The sequence below is a fragment of the Ischnura elegans genome, chromosome 6 (genome assembly GCF_921293095.1).
Source record: "Ischnura elegans chromosome 6, ioIscEleg1.1, whole genome shotgun sequence".
NCBI classification, from domain to species: domain Eukaryota; kingdom Metazoa; phylum Arthropoda; class Insecta; order Odonata; family Coenagrionidae; genus Ischnura; species Ischnura elegans.
This window is the reverse complement of record NC_060251.1, coordinates 30,383,107-30,404,350: the sequence shown is the minus strand read 5'-3', so window position 1 is coordinate 30,404,350 and position 21,244 is coordinate 30,383,107. Positions and strand designations below refer to the sequence as shown.

Sequence of the window (21,244 nt, the reverse complement as noted above, 5' to 3'; positions counted from 1 at the left end):
TTTAGGAGCTGATTAAAAGAAATGACCCCATAGCGGGAGTTCAATCTCCGTTCCCTCGGTTGGAGGAGAAGGAAAGAAGCCAAGAAGTTTCCCCATGAATACAAATGACATTTAAAAAATGAAGTCATCGTGTCTCCACGAGGCGGAAAGGTGAGTGACTTGAAACGAGGATGAATGGACGGCGAGAAAGAAAGCCCACAAGTAAAAAGGAAAGAGCGCGCGCGAAGAGACCTTAAGATGAATGGAGCGAGGACAAGGAGAAAGTTCTAGACGCTGAAAGTGTAAATAATAACGAATGCCTGAATCACACGGTCATTTTCTCCATCTCTCAGAGCGATAGCTGCAGAGATAGATTTTCAGGGGCCAAAAGTAGTTATCTCTCGACCCATCACTTTCTGAGTAACACGATCAAGGGAACTGCATAGAGGAGGCCCAGTTCCATCCCAAAGAAGGCTAATTTCTGTTGCCACTTCGGTCGTATCGCAATCGGTTTTCAAAAATGTCCTAGTCGCGGTGATGAGGGCAATGCGATCCACTTTATTTCCAATATTTTCCATAATCATGTCCGTAATTGCGAGGAATAGCATTGAAAAGTTATGAAATTGATAGATCACATCATCATAAATTTCGGTTTACACTTTCGGGTGACTCCTGTAAAAGTTATCACCGTGGCTAGTCCCGGTATACTTAAATTCGTCAAAAGAGAGAACACCTATATGTGTCCAAGTTCGGACTTTACTCTCCGGCTGTGGCGCCGTGCGCACGATTTGGACTGCTCGTCGCATAATATGCTCAGCAGTCCATACCACCTTGTCCGGTATAGTCCACAAATATCCACAGGGAAGAACGACGCCTCGGTAGCTTAACTGGCTAAAGCACTCGGCCGGAAATCGAGGGATCCGGGTTCGAATCCCGGTCAAGGCGAAAGATTTTTTCTCTGTGGATTTTTCGCACAATTGTGCATTGCGGGTGACTCCCGTAAAAGTTATCACCGTGGCTAGTCCCGGTATACTTAAATTCGTCGGTTTACACTCCTAATTATCCCTTATTTCCCCATGAAAATCGGATCAATTTGTCCGTCACCGACGCGATTGGCGACTTTTATAAACCCCTTTAAATGCGCAGTGGGTGACAACACATTTAGAGGCGACTTGGGGATCCTCTTGTGTAATATTGGTGCACGCGGTCATTCCCACCATCCTTTTTTCCATCACTTTTTCCGTCATTTTCCGTGTTTACAACCGTCATACAATTAAAAGTCAAGAGTGGCGTTATAATCGCTGCAAGCGGCCGTTCGTGCTGATTGGCTGAAAGACGTCACCAGCGATACTTTAACTGCCGGAGATATGGACGTGACGAGTGATAAAAAAAGGGATTGTTTTTTCCATCTCTGAAGTCATCGCGGAAAATGATTGCGTGAAACGGTCAAATTGATTCAAAATTTAATCATTGGACTATATATTATATTTAGGAAAATTGCGCGATTTCTGGAAGAAAAACTGCAACACACGAGCAGATACACAGCTTTTAGATAAATTAGGCTGAGAGCCGCAAGAGACTCGGAGGCTAAGTGCTAGATTTAGATTGCTTGAGCAAAAAAGGACAAATATCTTTCGGAGCGACAAAATAGGACATCATCAGTGACGTCATGGTAAAATGAGCAGTGTTGGAACGCACTTTCCCCAACTTTTTCAGACGTGAAATATTACTCCATGTGTTTTTTATATCACAAGTTATTCTTTCCATTTTATTACAAATTTTTTGTTTGGTTAGGAATATAAGAAATTTTGAGGCAACAAAATTGATAAAAGTGTTAATTGACAGTTATGTCTTATGTTAACCAGTTAACGGCACCATGACAACACTGAACATCATCCTGGGCCTCAAAATATTTCTAGGCCGACAGGAATGATAGTGTTAGGGATATATTTATTTGGGTGAAAAGGTTTCGAACCTCTTTTATCCTTCGAACAATATAGGACTTTAATTATACAAGGCGGAACTTGGTACGCGCAAATGTATTCAAAAAGTAAAAATCCATGTATTTCATATTACTGGGCACACCATTCCATCACATTAGAATCTCACGATATTTCCAGGTCCGACAGAAACTATTTTATTATTCTGATTAAACAGCTCAGTAAACTGCTTTCATCAGACAACAAAAGACGTGGTGAAAACCCGGAAAGCACGAAATAGCACGTATCTATCGCAGAAATAATCGCAGGAACTTGACTACTGTCAATCGCTTACAGTATTTGGAAATTACCGCCCGAAATTTCAACAAGAAAAAGGCTTGTGGTGAAGGCTGCTTGGGTGCTCCACCGGGCAATCTCCTCCATGGCTGGTGTAGTTCCTGGGTACGAGACGTACTCCATTTTCAGCGCTGAATGTCACCACATCATTCAACCTTTACTTAGTCCTTCATGCTGGTGGATCTAAAGTTGAATGTTAGCGTCATTAATCCCTGAGGATGGATTACGACTTGTACCCCGAAGCGTTGGTAGTCATGGAGATTGCCCAGAGGAGAACCCGACCAACATCCAGCATACGCCAGGATATCATAAGATCTTTTTTTGGAAAAGACTTCGTTAACCAAAGAATTCAAGCGCGAGTGCATGAGATTAGGTGGTTGCATGCAAATGTGGCATGACTTCTCATCCCTCATGTATTCTCCGAAAATGCGTCGTGTGGCGAGGGTTTGGGAAACGCTGACTTAACCTAAGGTTTCCCTCGGCTACCGAAAAAAGGTTGAGGCAAAAGTACCGGGGATGGGGGGGATGGATGGGGGAGACTCCTCTTCGGCTGGCCACCGCGGAGGGACTGTTGACAGGGAACCCCTTACACCAACCCCCCACCCCCCGAAACTAATCCAATTGTGTGTTTTTGCGCGTCATAATCGAGGTAACACTCTCCAACCCCATTCTCACCGCTCCTGTATCTGTTAATTCCATCCCATATTTACGCAATATGTACTCTGATGCTGGGCTGTATACTCTGTCCTTTTATCTAACTTAAAGAACCTTACACTCAAAATGGAATTAAAATTACATTTTAGTCAGAAATTACTTCAACATAGTTTTATTTACACAGCAACAAAACTTAACTCTTAACAACAGAAAGTAGTAGTTTTTATTGTAGCCTAAAAAACAGTGATGAAAATATTAGCGTTTATTATCGTGTGCATAGTCAATTCTTGGAAGTATTATGGTAAATGATCTTCTATCTTTCTCTCTCTACTAGCTGCCCTGAACTCATTTCTCTGTTGAATTTTTGAATTCTGCCTCGTTCAATCCGCTCGCTCTCCCTACTCCATCTACCTATTCCCAGCATCTTCCTAAAGAAAAGATCACCTTCGTATGGCCTCTTCTCCCTCCTAAATTCACTCCCTATTTCAATAGGACCTTTTACTTGTCATGCAAGAATTTCACCGAAGAAGCTATGTCTCATCTGTCAGATAATTGAATGTTCCCCTCTCTCCTCTGGTTCATTCTTTGTTAGTTCTTGCATTTTTATTATTTTTTTGCCTTGTATCATGTTTTCGTTAAAAATTTCACTTTAAATTGGCGTCACGACTTTATGTGAAAAATTATATAAATAAATAAATTGTTTATGCTCCCACCTGTCAATATGTCCTGATTAAATTGCAGGAGGAATGGAGGAAAGTAAAATGAGTTAATTTTGACGCACCCACTAAATTATCTATCAAGGGGTCATTGAGGAGGCAATTAATGGCTGAAGTAATATAGTAGGATATTCCGACGAAGTATTTTGTTAGAATTCTCCTTGGGTATTCCGAAGGGTCAGGTTTTTCATAGGCGACGTTTGGATGCTCGATTCATGCATCGTCATCAATGCAGATGAGTGCAAAAGTAATGGACCTCCTCGTTTCGCGGACACATTTACCCATTACAGGTTTAGAATCGAAACTTCGGATATTTAAAAGCTGACGCGGTGGAGAGCCCAAGAAGAATTCCAGCAATTAAAGGATGACTTTCCATTATTATTCCTCCAAATATTAGGCCAAATAAGAGGCAGTTGGTGGGTATCAACGAAGAAACGCCAAGTCTCAAGAAGAAGATGCCGACCGTTGCATTCAGACAGGGAAAATACGAAAAGTATTTCAATTCATTTACATTTGATGGATCATGTGAGTGATTTGGACGTTTGAAGAAGGGTAGGAAAGAGGTCTTTTGAAATTACCGGGAATAAGACGGAATGATAATGAATAAGATGGAACTTAAGCGACCACTTCATGAGACACAATAGTCTGGTGAAAAGAATCGTCGAGTTCCAAATGGATGGCAAGAGCGACAACGGAAGTCCTCGGATGAGATACGCAAAGCGGTTGATGAAGGAGGTAAAAGTTGCGTCAAACCGATTATCGAATTGCTGACTGATTATGATGATTTATTTGGCTACCACTAACCGTGCATAATCTCTCAAGTACTATGCTAAGCAAGAATTTGGAACTATTCAACGTCTCCGATAAAGTACAAAATACCTACCTACCCACGTATAAAATATAAAAAAAAACTGTTGCAGTATGAAATGGATGAATATCGTGCTAATACATTATTTTTCTTGACTCACGGTGTATGCCTAATATTCGGTCTCAGATTTATTGATAATATTAACATCAAAGAGTAAGCAGTTACATCGTGAAATTCACGTCCTTTTTGTGTTCCGCTCGGGTTCACTTTTCAGTTTTATTAAAATTCATTGAACAAAGAAGACCGATGGAGCGCAGTTTGCAGAGCACAATTTCTGTAAGTCATTTATTTTATTCCATTATAACTCTCGTTATGAATATGAGTACGTACACGCGGATTCTAGATATTCCAAGCACGCATCTAATTGAAGGACACCATTGTAATTAAATGCATCTGGATTCATAAATGTGCCCCCTTCAATATTGCCTGTACTTTTTGATGTCTAATACATAATTAACCATAACTGATTAAAAGCAATTCACTTACTATGCACACCATTTCGGCTGCCACTTCGTGCAAGTCCACAGAAAAAATAGACTTTGTACTTTTCCAAAATTATTCTATGGTTCAACCGGTTTTAGCACTTCTATCCTATTTTCGAGGTAGTCCCTATAAATATTATATGCGACAAATAAAAATGAACAGTAACATTACTGCGGTAAATGAAAAAGTCTATTTTTCCGGTGATTACACGTAACAGTAACCAGGGGCGCCGACTTAGAAAAAATATTGGGGGGGCCCGAACCAGAGATCTTGCCCCGGGAAATTTTAAAAGCATTGAGTTTTAAGTTTTTTAAGCATTTTAGAAGAGTTATATGATCAACATTAGAACCCTGATAACTTTAATCTCGATATCTGGACACTCCGGGGAAAATCGACAAGCCTGACACATTTTTTTCTCACACCCATAACGAATTTTTGAGGGGGCTCGGGCCCCCTCAAGCCCCATGGAGTCGGCGCCTATGAGTCGGTAACTAAGATCATCATTTAATACTAGTGATAAGAAGATTCTACTGGATTTTCTGAGCGAATCCATACGGTGAGATAACATTTTCTTATAAGTTAACATCAAGGGTGAACAATTATACCCACAGTAATCGTCTCTGGTGTTTAGACTAGTGGGTAGAGAGCGTGGTTGGTGATCGAGATGTCCCAGGTTCGAATATCAGGCAAAACCCTGGGACACCCCCAATCATCGAAGTGCGAGGCGGCCCAGGGAAAGGGACTGGACCCTTGCCCTCATTGTGTTATATTCACACGCCTGTGGCTTAGACTGGGGTGAGCTCTCACCTCAATTATCCATAGCCAACCTTTAGATTGAAACACCGATTGAATGGGATAGAGTTATAATATTACCGAGAAAATAAAGCGTCACGAGCAAGAGACTCTTACTGTAAAAGTTTTTTTCTAATATGCTATAGATACACCATTTTCTTACCATAGAAGGAATCGGTCTAAAGTAATCGTCACTAATAAATCGATTAGGTTACGATTGTGGAGAGAAAACATTTTTGAAAGTATACCGTCAAGAGTGAAAAATTCTGCTCACACCAATTTTTTTCGATAATCCCACTGCCCTGCGTTAATAGTATGATAGTATATATGCATTAATAGACAATGTCACAGGTGAAAAATTCTACCCAAAGTAATCGTCATTGTTATTTCCATTACGTTACGTCAATAGTGTGATAATAAATATGCAATAGAGAGCATCACAGTTGAAAAATTCTACTCAAAATAATCGTCACTGTTAATTCTACTACCATGGGCGTACCCAGCAAGGGGCAGGAGGGGGAGCTGCCCCCCCCCCCCTCCAGAAGCAAAAATCGCAAATGTGTTTAAAGAAAATAATATTTTTTCAAGCAAATAATTTTAAAAACTAATAAAGAGCTGTTACTGTATCCTTAAAATGTTGATTTCATTTAATTTTTCCATACTTAAATCTTACCTACAACTTGAACAACCATGGCTTGCCCCTCCCCCTAGTTTTGATCCTGGGTACGCCCTTGTCTACTATGCTATATTAATAGCGCGATAATATGTACGCAAAAGATAACATCACAGGTGAAAAATTCTACCCAAAGTAATGGTAACCAATAATTCGATTACTTTTACCGGATTATCGTCCGCCACTCTGCGCTTATAACCTTCCCCTCTCTCCATCCCACTCCTCCTGTCTCTATTCTGGTGGTCAACAGGTTTTACGCCCTCCCCCGCAACCTCCCAACCCCCTCCCCCCGAAATCCATCGCACATCGGTGAGAACAGACCCCCATCCCCCCACGATCCCCCAACACCCTTGGACACCCTGACTCGTCATTCCACGCAAATTGCTTCTATATCGGGAGGAGTGGGGGGGGGTGCAGGGCCCCTCATGGGGGGGGAAGAGAATACATCCTTTCGATGGCACCCCCACGGGTGTGCACAGCTCTGTCAGGGGTGGGGGAGGGCTGAGCTAGGGAGCGGGGTTGGGCTCGGAATCTGAGGGGAAGAAATCGCAATGGAAGAGGAGAAAGCCGGACATGTGCCGGACGAGGGTATATAAACCCCTACGCCACCATCGAATCCCTTTGTAGGGTGTGCACTTTCAAAAGGATAGGAGATCTTGGAGAAGAATAACACATTTCTTCACACACGCTCTCATCAAATCAAGTTCTGTGTATCTGAGGCGGAAAGAGACAAACTCAACCCCATTTTCAAGTACATTTCAGAAGGACAAAGAGGAAGGGAACACCCAAGAAGACAACTAAAGGGAAGACAGAAGAGACCTTCGAATTCGAACGCCCTACGGCCGTATTGTAACCTCAATGATACCACTATTATTCCTGGTATTCGTCGTTGCCGTAAAGGTCTTCAAAAAAACCACTCCAAATGGTATGTACACAAGATTCCTGACCATATTTCTATGAACGAATTTGATGTTTTGCGCAATTAAGATGTTATCTGGCGTAATTTTTTGGAATATTTAAATTATGCTGAATCAACAGGAAAATAATTAGTACATTGTACTTTGATGTCGACCGTTCGACGAAACCATGGTCGTGAAATAAATAAACCTGTGAAAGGGTTCAAAATGATTTTTTGTTGTTCAAAATGGATTTTTTTCGTGCAGTTAGCTTTATGCCATTATATATCAGCTAGAATCTGATAATGACAATGAGTCCTAAAATGAGGGTTAAACAGACTTCAATTATCTGATATGAGATGGTGCCATCCATTTCATTTCATTATTTTAAGGAAGGAATGGAACTTTTCCAAAATTAGCTTCCTCAATGAGATGTTCAATGCAAATTCCAGTTACCAAGAATACCTTTGAAAGAAATATGCTAAATTCTTTTCTATTTGAAGTATTAATATTATTCAGTTTCTCTAAAAATATTAGTGGCCAAAAGTATCATTACATATAACTGTAATCGTATTTCAATTTTCTCTGCAAATAATTATTTCCATCAAAACAATATGATGAAAATATACGATCGACAAGAAATGCATTTCATTGTTTAAAAAGCGTAAAAATGTGGCATAGGCATTCATTTATATTATAGCAAGTTAGCCAATTGCATCACATTTCTCAAACCATTTTTAGGAATTGAGGGAGCCTTTCTAGAACACTTTAAGTCAACTATGTTAGCTTTTTCAGCGGATATTCTAAGAAATTTATCTTCCTAAACAATTAATTTTGTTTTTATTGCTATAATTTTCTTATTAGTTTCTACCGCTATGAATAAAATCTTATAAAATTTGACCTTGAGAGTGCTTTTCTCATATTAAAATTTCGCCTTTATCGGACAGGCACTAGAATAGCTGCGCCGAAAATTACGCTCATACAAATCGTTAACGCAAAAATACAGTTTCGAGACAAAAAGATGCCAATTTAATCGGTAATTTCTGAAATTTGTCGACGAGTTATTAATTTGCTTTGTATTATTTTACCCCAAACCTCTATGTATTAATTATAGTAATTCTGCTTACACTTATTCATGTTTCTTCTTTATGCGACCAGGTAAAATCACTGTATACCTAGGGAAGCGAGACTTCACCGACCATATCGACCATGTTGAACCTATCGATGGCGTCATTGTGGTGGAGAGCGATTACCTCAAAGGAAGAAAAGTATTTGGCCAGGTAAGTTGAGAAATGTTTCAAGCAAACTAGATTCCAATCGAACTTAGGACGCAAATTAACAAGGAGAAAAAACAATATTCTTTATTTCTATTTATATATGCTGGAAGTAGTGGTGCATAAGATGGTGAATAGGCTGAATATGTGATCAACAGAAATATAATAGTAACTGCTGATAAATTATTAGATAAATAAAAGTAGCTGTTAAATAATTTTCTTAAGAAAGTCCTTTTGAGTGAATTTAATTTTTTTCTCATGGAAAACATTTCTTATGTGCGAAAATATACACTATATATCTTCTATAAGTGGCCTTCTGTGATTATTTACCGGTTCATGCAATTTTTTGGAGTGATTTGAAATCATATCTACCAAAGGTTTTGCATAAAATGTTCAATGTTCACTATTGGGTGGTCAAATTTATATAGCAATTTTCAAAGTCATTTTGTACATTCTTCACTTTCAAGTATTTTAGATACGAAATAAGTAACTGTCACTAGGTCATCCACACGTTCATCAACAGCGAGACACAGTTTTACACACGATTGTCTACATACTTACGGATAATGCTCGAGCATATTTTTTCCCAACCTCAATACTAATGACATTTTCTCTCCCTAGGTGACCACCACCTACCGCTATGGCCGGGAGGAGGATGAGGTGATGGGAGTGAAGTTCAGCAAGGAACTGATCATCGCATCAGCACAAATAGTGCCACCAGCTCAGCAGAAGCAAGAACTCACTCCCATCCAGGTAAGTTGGATATTTACGATTACGGCGTTGACTATAAAATGGATTGGGAAAAATAGTACTGATGTAAAAAGCTTAGAAATAAACAAGCTTCATTTAAAACCACTATAAATAGTAAATATAATCCAGTTACTAAATATTTGCTTATGCACTAAAATTAATGCATGTTATTGCTGATGATGTCGCTTTTCTCTACCAAATATTCTATTCATTGAAGTAAAAGATAAAAAAATGAAGATGTATGGATACACTATAGCATCATTTTCATTAATTAAAAATTAAGGGACTATTTTAACTTGAAATAAAAACATGCCTACTCCATTACTCAACTACAGTAAATTTGAACAAATGATTATAGTATTTGAGTGTATATTTTTAGCCTGTCTTTCGTTTCACTGGCTCATTTGTGATTTCTACCAACAGGAACGTCTGGTCAAGAAGTTGGGCCAGAATGCATTCCCATTCACATTTAAGTTCCCGCCAAATGCGCCGTCATCGGTGACGTTGCAAGCGGGAGAGGACGACAATGGCAAACCGCTGGGCGTCGAGTACTCCATCAAGACGTACGTGGGCGAAAATGAGGAAGACAAGAGCCACAAGCGATCCTCCGTCACCCTGGCCATCAAGAAGGTAAGCGACATACCCTGTGCTAATGCACGAAAACATAATTCCTCGTTAAACCTTTCGCGGATACTAAAAGCTTTTGGGCTATGTTGCCGCGTCAATTTTTGGGTGGACCCAACGTTTCCCGACCAATGCTGGTCACTTTTTCAAGGGAATCTCCAAAGATTCATAGCCTAAATTTTTTATTTAACATGAAAGGAAACTTCCCTGTACTATGAGGCAAAAAAATTCCATTTCAGTATTGGTCACATGCGCAGAAGCCAAATAAATTATTTTTCCCAATTCTAAATGTACAAAAAATTTGCTTTTAAAGAGAATTTATGTCAGCGGCTCTCGGTCGTTTATAAAAAAAATATCTAGCATTGAATGCTACATGCCATTTTTTAAACTAACAGCCGCGCACACTGTATTGAATTTGGGTTGAGTTGTTTACTAGCCGCATCGATGTTTTTTTTCCACAGTTTACTTCTCAATTCCTTATTACATCCACGTCATTTTCCACCCCAAGATATCTACTTCCAAGATTCACGGTAGGAGGCAACAAAACACGAACGAAAATAGCACGAAAAAAATGATTACTTTGCAGGTTCCAAAAATTTTAGCCTAATTTTCTCGTTTATTTTGGCAATTTGAGCCCTAATTTCTTTATGTGATGCCGCAATAAACGTATGGGTACTGCAATCTCGCTCTAAGAGTACCCTGAGGTTAATTAACTCCTATTTTTTCCGTTAACCGGCCCACGTAAATTACAAAAGAGGATCCTCAAGTTGGCCTCTGAATGCATCGTGACCCACCGCTCATTTCAATGGGTTTGCAAAAGTCGCCACTCGCGTTGCTGACGGACAAATTGATCCGAGTTTTACGGGGAAATAAAGTATAATCAGGGGTGTCAACCAAAATTTGTATTCATGACGATGTTATCTATCAAATTCATAAGTCTCCCATGCTATTCCTCGCATTTGCAAAGGCAATACTGCAAAATATTGGAAAAAAGTGGATCGCATTGCACTCATCACTGCGTCGCGGACATTTTTGAAAGCCTATTAAAATGCGACCGAAGTGGCAACAGAAACCAGCCTTCAATGGGATGGAATTTGGTCTCCCCTGTGCATTTCCCTTGAACCGGCCTATTACTCTGAGAGTGCCTGCGCGTCTGAGCTGTTAATTTTTTTTACCATAACTCGTCCGTTACACGGAGCCGAGAATCGAGGCGGGGAGGAAGGGGAGAGGAAAAATAATTCTGCCGAATGAGCTCAGCGAAGCGGAGCGAGGTTCGGCGTAGGCGGCCATTTTAGAGCTTCCCGGCCGAATCCTCAGTCTTCTTATCCTGTTGTAGGAATTAGGAAGACCGAGGAGTGCGCCTTCGGGGGTAACAAACCTTGATAGGCCACGAAATATGGGGATGGCGTGAGACCTGAATAATGTTTTCCCTGCACCTCATTTTTCCGAGGAACTCAACCAAAAAATAAACATTGGAGGATTTAGTTGTTTTTCTTTTCCACCCGGACAATCCTCAGGTAAATGTCAGCAGATTCGGATCGGACATAATTGTGGATGATGGCGACTTCAAAAGAGCTTAGGCAATATGTATCGCAATCACCATCCTAAAAGGCCATTTTATCAAAAAAAAAAAAGTAGCATAAAATTATTTTTGAGGGCACTTGGCGTGAGATTACAGTTCCCTTATGATCAATGACGGTTTTTATAGAATTAAGCTGCGTAGTTCCGGTTTTGAGTTTACAGAAAAATTAGTATGAAGTTACCTCGATTTTGACTTCGCGTGAACATTTTCAAGTACGCGGAGTCGTGGTCATTTGTTTCATATGCTTTTCGTCCGTGCTTTGCCAATACTAAAACCGTGAGTTGTGGATGACGAAGTCTGAGGATTAAAAGTAACATTGATATAAATATGGAATGGAGCCAAAAATAAGCTCCGAAACAGGCATCAAGACAGTTGAAGAGCGACTCAGCTCAGAATTTTTCACCATTTTCGGGAATTTAAAAAAAACTAATGCAGGAAGATATTTGCGTGCATTATGAATTTTCTAAGTATGGCATCGGCGTCAAATTTGCAATACATAGTCGTTCAGAATTAATTAAATCCGTTTATAATTTAGCCACATCTACAATTTACAAGGCATCACTTGATAATACAAAAAAAAACAGCTTACATTAGTTAGTGAAGTGCGGTAAACACAAAAATATATCCTTGAAAAATAGGCAAATAGCCTATTACATAATAGAAAAAAAATAAAAGGCAAAAATTTTCTAACTTGTGAAACAATTAGGTGTTGAAAACGGCATATTTTGAATGCCGTCAAAATATCAATATGAGAGCGTAATTTTAAAGTGAATAATCCGTCGTAAAAAGACCGGTCGCGCAGAAAGTCTGTACCCCCTTAATTAATCCCACGCATGCGGCTAAGATTGACATATAAACACCCAGATCATGTGATACCTCACCCCCCTTGAGGATAACTGGTAAGCTGATTCCGAAGGTCTCATTGTTTGAATTTTTATATTGCCTTGAATGTTTTTTCCGCACACAATGTACTTTTTCTCTGCAACATTCACAGCAATCCGATGTCGAAATTCTATGCATTGCACAGAATCACTAATGCATGAGTTTTCTGAAAGCAGACTTAGTAAAAACTAATCAAGTATGTAATAAAAACTGTGCATGTTAATATCCGAGTAATTTCTTCTGTCAGTCAATGCCAGAAAATTGTAGGAAACGTGACCAACGGACATAACTTTGCGCCATTACCTTAGCTTACAAGCACATCAAATACTGGATAATTTCCATCATATTTTCACGGTAAAACAAACTCTTCTGCCGCAAAGTAGTGCTCCTTAATAAATTAAAGTTAGAAAAACGACGAAGTATTATTTGCGAACATTGACAAAAACTTGGCAAATGGAGTTATGATTTAATTGATATATCAATCAATGAATTTCTACCCTATTTTGGAAAATACTCATCTAAACGCCATGTTCAATGACTCAGACTTCATCTGCAGAATGGTTACCAAAGAACAAGCGTATTTTGTGCAAGAATCTTGCTTTTACCTGTTGTTCATAATGAAGGAGATGTATCTGGACTTGTGTAACTATTTTCATTAATAAAAGTATTAAGTTTAACAATTAATAATGAATTAACGAACACTCAAATGTTAGTCTCGCCACTTAGGGTAGTACAGTAATCGCTAGGACTCTATTTATTTTAATAACGTTTTCATAAACTCGCTTTGTTCCTTGTTATCTTGTCCGGGTCAAATCTCGCAACTCCAACAATTTGAACCCACTTTCCGGTTAACTATCAAGCTGATATTTTCAGGGTAACTCAGAACTAGATGACAATGCAATATTCTAACAGGTTTATTATTATTTAAACTCTATCTCAATTGTTATTCAGAATTAAAAATTAAATTTGGAAATTAGTTTAAAAAATCGCCAGCAAAATCCGATGGCGGCGCTGAGTTCATTTAAAGGAACGAGAATGATGGAGAATCATAACAACAAATGTGCTTACAAATTGGTCATTACAGTGGAAAATGCATCCAACGTTTTTCGTTGTAAATGCAAATAATTTATAGGCTCTGTCAGGTTCATAGAAAATTTTTTGTGTCCTTTTGGTTCGCGATAAAAACTTTTTTTTATAAAAAATATTTCTGTAAAGTTGAGTGATTGAACGTCTTTTCTTCTTGTTTTCGTTGCAGATCCAGCATGCTCCTCCGAGCCGCGGTCGCCGCCTGCCCAGCTCGCTCGTGTCCAAGGGGTTCACCTTCTCGCAGGGCAAACTCAATCTCGAAGTGACGCTCGACCGAGAGATCTACTACCACGGCGAGAAGATCTGCGCCAACATCATTGTCACCAACAATTCGCGAAAATCAGTCAAGAACATCAAGGTGAGACGAAAAGAAATCCATGAAGATATCGAAAAGTATAAATTCTTTTAGGCATAATTTAAGTTTTTCAAAGTCGAATGGGAAGGAGCGATATATTTACTGAACGATTGGTATCATCGCATTTTAGCGGGCGTACTAAAGTGGATACTAAAAAAATTCAATTTTCACGGAATTAGGATTACTTCCAACGTAAATGCAACACATGGCGCTGAGCATAAAAAAATCGTAAACGAAGGTTACGTATAAAATTCCTCACTCAAATTCACTCAAAAGTTAGAAAAAGACGTGGTCTTGCAATTCGCAGGGTCTTTGCAAATAAAATAAACATCTTGTGTAGTTTACAATGATACTGATCATTTTTTCCACGCCTTATCGTTATAATCCATATTTGCGTTTTCCTTTTAACACGCCCACTAAATTACTCATATGTTCGGCAAAATGTCTTTCATGATTTATCGTTTCTGACGACCCAATTGAAGTTATTCAGACCTCTGTTCATTTTTATTCATTTTCTTCACTTCGGGAGAAGCCCTGGTTGCCCAACCTCTCGGTATGAGAAATAGTTAGCTAAGAATGACATCGGTTATAGAGACTGATAGATTTTTTCGGGGATAATGCGATTTCGAAACCCAATCGGCAGTCATACATTCAAGATTTCGGATATTGTCGAGGAATTAACACAACAAGTTTGGAGAATTTTTTTCCTATTTCAGTAAAATTTTCCTTATATTTTCGTGGTGAACAATTTTCAATATTTTCATGGAATTAACTGATTTTTAACCGGGCGATATTAAGGCTATGCATCATCATCCGCCGAGCCTATGAAATAATGGATATTAGGGTATAACGTCACAAGATAATGTTACACAGAGAGTTTTCAATCTTAGGTTACAATATTGATTATAACTTGTGATTATCCGTAGAGCTGAAGCCAAAATCGGTAATTTTAAAAGTTTCTCCGGAACATTACTAAGCGACCTTATTTCCAAAAATCGTAATATGTGGTTTTCTAAAGTGAATCCTGAGGATGAGTTTCATAAGTAATGGGTGGTTGATTGATTCCCATGTCGAACAAGTTTCGATCTATTCTCATCCTGTGAATGCATTATGATCGCCCGGGAATAGGTGTTCGTGGTGCAGCACTGCGAGGTGACCATGGTGAACTCGCAGTTCTCCAAGCACGTGGCCTGCCTGGAGACGAGGGAAGGCTGCCCCATCACTCCGGGCGCGTCCCTCAGCAAGGAGTTCTACTTGGTGCCTCTTGCCTCCTCCAACAAGGACCGACGGGGAATCGCACTCGACGGACACCTCAAGGTATGAACGGACGTCAATCAGAACGAACATCTATCTTCTAAAATACAAAGCAACGTGTCCTGACTGACTAACTGATTCACTCACTCATCGACGTTCAGCCTAAACTACTCAAGACACAGCCACAAAATTTTCAGGATAAATTTCTTGAGTCATACGCAGGCGTACTATTATAATATTAAAGTATTCAACCGATTAAGATAGGTTTCCATGGATAATTTATAAGTATACCGTCCCCTCCCTTAATGAACATTCTGCATTCTGTGTTCTCTTCAATTCACAATAAGGCCTACTCCTTTTCTTCTGACTAAAAATCCTATTCTCTTCTACCCTCTCCATCATTTACTTAACCTTTAATAATGTTTTCAACATTCCCTCCCCGCTAAGTACTCACTGCATTCATACCTTCTGTCTTCTCCGTCCGTAAGCTGCATCACCTAGCGCACCATGTTCAGCACTTCGTCGTTCCTCCTCCTCTCCGTCCACTTCACCTTCTCCATTCATCGCCATACCCACATCTCGAACGTATACAGCCTTATCTTGCCCTCCTACCTAAGTTTCCGTACTTCTGCACCGCAAAGCGCTACACTCCAGATCAGACTCCTCTCTAATTTTTTCTTCCAATTTTTTCATAACGATCATCTGACTAGCTCCTTCCTATTCATCAAAAACTACTTAAAACCTTGATTTTTAACGCAATTCTCATCTTGATGTCCTCACAGCGCTGTCCGTTTTCCTTTTATATTGAGGGAACACTTAGAAAGGATTTTTGCGTTGTTTTTCCCCAATCAATGTAAATTTTTTAATTAACCAATGATATGCATTGAGTTCCTTGGAGACATTTTGCCATTCCCTTTTTCGAGTTACTTTAACTCGAAATATTGAGTGGCAATTCGTTTAGCACATGTCAGATTATGACTTTTCTATATTTGTCCTTACTGCTGTTTCCATTACCGAACTTTAACACATTGCGATTTTGTTATTTTTTGCGAATGACCCCATTTTAAGATATTCGTTTTCCTTTCTCGTATCCTGCAGGACGATGACGTGAACTTGGCTTCGTCGACCCTCGTGGGAGACGGCAAGGCGCCTTCCGAGGCCCTGGGTATCGTCATCTCTTACTCCGTCCGCGTGAAACTCAACTGCGGCACCCTTGGAGGAGAACTGCAAACAGATGTGCCCTTCAAGCTGCTGCACCCAGCACCAGGTGAGAACGTACACACACGGCAGCCTACTCAATATCAGTCATCACAGTGTACAACATGATCTTTCGTAAAAAAAGTTTAGTAACTTAGTTTTAATTAACAATACTGATAAATGTACTTAATAGTGTTAAATTTTCGATTTGGGTTCCAATCCCATGATTGGCCTGTAACATCCTTCCACTTTATCCTGGCTTGGGCCAATCTTTTCACCTCTTTGTAGGATTGGCACCAAAGGTACTTCACCAACTGTCCCATGAAGTCTTGCCTAGGTCTACCCTAATGTTTTTTCCCTCTACTCCACCTTCCCGTATGGTCTTGATTAAGCTGTCATGTCGGAGTGTATGGCGTGTTACTCCTCTTATTTAGTATTCTGATTGGACTCCGTCTTTGCCCTATCTTTTTAAAACACCATCTCGTATGTGACTCTTGCCACCCAGGGCAAATTTAGTATTTTATGTAAATGAATGCAATATAATTTTTTTTAATTTTCTTAACGATTTAATCACTTATTACCTTAGGCATTCAAGAAAAGCTGCGCACATGTCGACTATTTAGTACTTGGCATACTAAATGGTAACAAGGAAAAAAAAACTGTGTTTCCGATCCATGCCCAATAGAGCCTAAGCACTGTCGTAGTTATCGCAATAAGTAGTGCATGAATGATGATATGAAACCCATGCAACGGAATTGCAAATTTGGCAGGTACTCAACGTGTCATTTTACTACATACTTCCATGCGCTCATAGTCTGCGTTCATGCATGGGCGAGAAAAAATGTAAATGCTTCATAAAATGATAACCGAGAAAAGACTGAAAGCGTTTGAAATAAGGGTTCGGAGACGAATGGAGGTGAATTGGAAAGAGAGGAAGAGCGAAAACGAAGTGCTGGACATAATGGATAGGGAGAGGCAGCTTCTATATAAGATACGGAGGGAAAAGAAGGTATGGATGGGGACAGTACCGAGCAGAGAGAGAATGTTGAAATTATTAGAGGGTAGAACTCTGGATAAACGAGGCAGAGGAAGGAAGAGAATAGGATATTTAGAAAGAATTTGGTTGGGCCTTATTGCGAATTTGAGAGGGAAGTTGAAGTTGGGAGGGGACGCAGGCCGAGGTTATGTGCGAAATATTCAATATAAACCTACCCCACCTAGAAGAATACTTTGATAACAATATTGATGAAAAAATCGGACAGTTAATGCATTTATTAGTATCAGTTAACTGAGACGTTGCAATTTTTCCATTCAATTTATTTTCGCACGACGTGTTTCGTTGCTACAACAACCTTTACAAGCGCAAGTTTGTTGTAACAACGACATGCATCATGAAAAAAAATTAATCCAAATAAATCCATTGGAAACAGTGCAATGTCTTATTTGAAAAATGTTATAATATCTACCACATCGTACCACGCATCATGCTAGGCATTGATTAGTAACCGCAGAGGTATTAACGATCAAACGGTGTTGGTTAGGATTAAAGTTTCGGCTTACCGGATTGTGAGATGGCCTACTCGCTGGAGGACTGCACGAACAACCACGTTCTATCTCCTCTGAGCTGGAAGTACATTTGATCACTGGGATCCAGGGTAGAGAAACATCGGCTTTCTTGTACACTTATTAGCGTGAATGAAGACTAGCCAATGATAGGGCACGGAGCCGTGAGCAGTTGGCGAATAGGTCCTCAAAGGGGAGGGGATTGACTCAAATTAAACAACCTCTACGAGAAAAAATTATCTCTCGAGCACTCTATGAAGTTTATAGAGGTTGCATTAGGGTGAGATAAAGTCACGGGCCGATGGGGACAAAAAAAAGATTGCAAAAAAAATGGCACGCTCTTCGCGATAAAAAAATGACCGAGTCCTCAATACTAGAAGCAAGTTGTAGGTAGGTGATCCTACGATGTGTCTCTTTTTTTTGGACGGACAAAAAAATCAACTCGGGCCTAAAAGAATTAATAGCTGCGAATCTGATAAATGTGGAAAAAAATAGCGCCCGCAACCCTTTGATTTTTTACAAGGCTTCACGACCGTGATGCGATCGAAGGGGACGAGCCACAGCGACCTCGTAGGGAACTCCGTGAACGCTTCACCGTGAATAATTCTCTTGGGAGGGTTACCCCGTCGCTCGTCATGAATCTCAAGGACCCCTGGTCGGCATAAAAATGAACGCGTAGGCTGGCGTGAGAATTTCGCACTCACGTGAACGGAATAACTATGCAGGAATAAAACGAAGCGATAGATGATCGTTGGTGCATTCCGAACAGTGTCAAATCTGATTGCCCTGCTCGATTTCACTGGTATAATGAAAGGTCTCTCACTATCAAGACGGAAAATCGAATAAAGTGCGAAAACAATTATTCTACTTAAATTTAACACTGTACGACCCAGGTTTCGAAGTGGCACGTCATCATTTGGTACATTTGCATTCACGACGTCGTCATCATCTGGTACATTTGGTACTGACACATGTGGAGCATTTAATACGTAAAACTCTGTCTTCGATGCAAATATTCTACATGATTTACGTGCCACGTCGAAGACGAAGGTCGTACAGTATCAAATTTATAATAAAATATAACGTTTTTTTACATTTCAATATATTAAGTCGATATTACCGGGCTTATATATACCGTTGGGGAGGTCAAGTCGTCTGTGATTGGTCAGTTTTTTTAAAGGTTTCTTTCCTCCTCTCAGCTTACTCATTCTTTTTATCATGGGATTCCACGATTTTCTGGGTTGGAAACCCGCGTCCCTATTCATTTTATTATTTGCGATACCATCGAAAAGAGGCCACCGAAATACGAATCTATAGGAGGAAAGAAACATAAAAAAAACTGACCAAGTACAGACGACTTGACCTCTCCAACGGTGTATATAAGCCCGGCATAAGCCCGGCAATAACCAGGTCCATCATTTGCCCTGAAGACGATGGCAGAGAAGGCCATTGAAACGTTGGCAGCAATGTCCATTCTTACCCGGATGATTTCCCGTGAAGACTTTATCAACAACTGAAAATTGATTTTATGTCCACAGGGTCCATGGAGAAACAAAAGCTGAACGCCGAGAAGAAGGCCAAATCAATCGAGAGGTCTCGCTACGAGAACTCGTGCTATGCCGATGACGACGAGGACAACATCGTCTTCGAGGACTTTGCCCGCCTGCGCCTCAACGAACCAGAGTAATAAGCAGTCGACGAAGACAGAATGAAACATGTCAAGGGGGGGAGAAGTGAGGTGGGAAGATTGACTCGCGACATAAAGCAAACAAGTAACTACTCACCCTACCATGAAGACCAAGAAATAAATATTGCATCCGCGAAGATTTTTTCCCATCCACTCAACCTCTGTGTGAACCATAAATATCAACAAAAATATCACATAAAGAAAAGGGATTTGAAATGGCCAGGTGATTTCATTATCTTCATTAGCTTCTGCATGTCAATTGCACCAAATTTTGTATAAATAATATGCTAAGCTGCGAAACTTCAATGTCGTGAATTGATATTTTTTTTGCTTCAATTGCGAACATGATTATCCTACGCACTTCACCAGGTTTCATAATTAAATTATTTCCATACTTTTTTTTGGGGGGGGGGGGTGTTTTTTTGTTATGTTGCTACAAATTTTTCCTACTAATACCGTGGTTAGGAAAGCAGTTATACTACAAGATGCAAGCGCGTACTACAAATGGCTTGATAGTAAATGACCTTACTCCTATGAAAATCTTACTTGAATGGGAGTAAACAGCCCTCAATGCAAAGTATGCTTCGCCTTAGCTAAAGATCAGTACAAGAAAGACCACCTGGCCTCTATTTGCCGCCATAAAAATAAGCAAAAAAATTAAATTTTTACGCAGTCTGAGTTTTACAATTTGAATGATTTGGACGTATTTATTTTGTGGATATATTGCCTTCTTAAAGTTAATATATATGTTGCGTGTTATTTATTTTAAATGTCTTTGAATTGCAGTTATGATGATTGTATATTTATTGTATGTTCTACTTCAATGATGAGTTCCTTGTAAATCAAAAATAAAGAGTTATCAATAAACTAAATTGGCTGTGAACTGATGTATCAAATAATAAATGTCGGCTCCGCCAGATGGTTTCAAGGCCGAATTTGATACAAATCCCCGCATAGCGTTACAAAGTAAAACCATAGGTAAAACCAATACCTTGTAACGGCGATTGCATCTTTCTATCAATCATCTCACCATTTCAATAGTTCACTGCCATAGAATCATAGGGAGGTGGCGAGAGAACAATTCTTCGCTTGAGACCCAGTATAATTTGAATGAACTAATGAGGCAGTCGCTTTCCACAGACTTCCTCATTAGAAGGTTCCTGTCCAATCATTTAATTAATATCGGCTCAAATCTTAAGTGTTATCTTGTAACCCAAATAAATAGACTAAGAAGACTTGGTTAAAGTTTCGTGATTGTTTAAGTGACGTATTTGGGACTTCTACCACCCTTCCTTCAACTTTCAAATGTCGATGCTAGAAAATTACAGAAACGGGAAACAGACCATACAATATTGAACCAATTAATGGCAAACAACTACTTAAAAAAAATAAAATGTATATGTTGAAAAGAGGTCATGGCGGAAGAAGAAATATTATCAGCCCATATCAATATTCTAATAAAAATATTTTTCATATTTATACAACAAGATTAAGTCACATGAGTGAGGAATAAAGGCATGTGGCATAGGATGTTTCATGTCTAACTTTTGCAAAAAAATTAATACTACGAAACAATTTTTCTATGAAAACTATTTCGGGGCATATTTGAAGTGATTTTTGAGTAGTCTATCATCCGCTCCGTCCAGAATCGTT

General features: G+C 39.5%; 1 protein-coding gene across 1 annotated transcript; it reads left to right on the top strand.

Annotated features, from left to right (window-relative positions):
- Window positions 1–7,053: 7,053 nt before the first annotated feature.
- LOC124160261 (arrestin homolog) lies at window positions 7,054–20,474 on the top strand. The gene is made up of 8 exons (XM_046536074.1): window positions 7,054–7,366; window positions 8,496–8,617; window positions 9,233–9,364; window positions 9,785–9,991; window positions 13,705–13,893; window positions 15,019–15,207; window positions 16,243–16,411; window positions 19,443–20,474. Exons 1-8 carry the CDS (start codon window positions 7,300–7,302, stop codon window positions 19,589–19,591), a joined length of 1,224 nt encoding a protein of 407 aa, XP_046392030.1. The 5' UTR covers window positions 7,054–7,299; the 3' UTR covers window positions 19,592–20,474.
- Window positions 20,475–21,244: the final 770 nt, after the last annotated feature.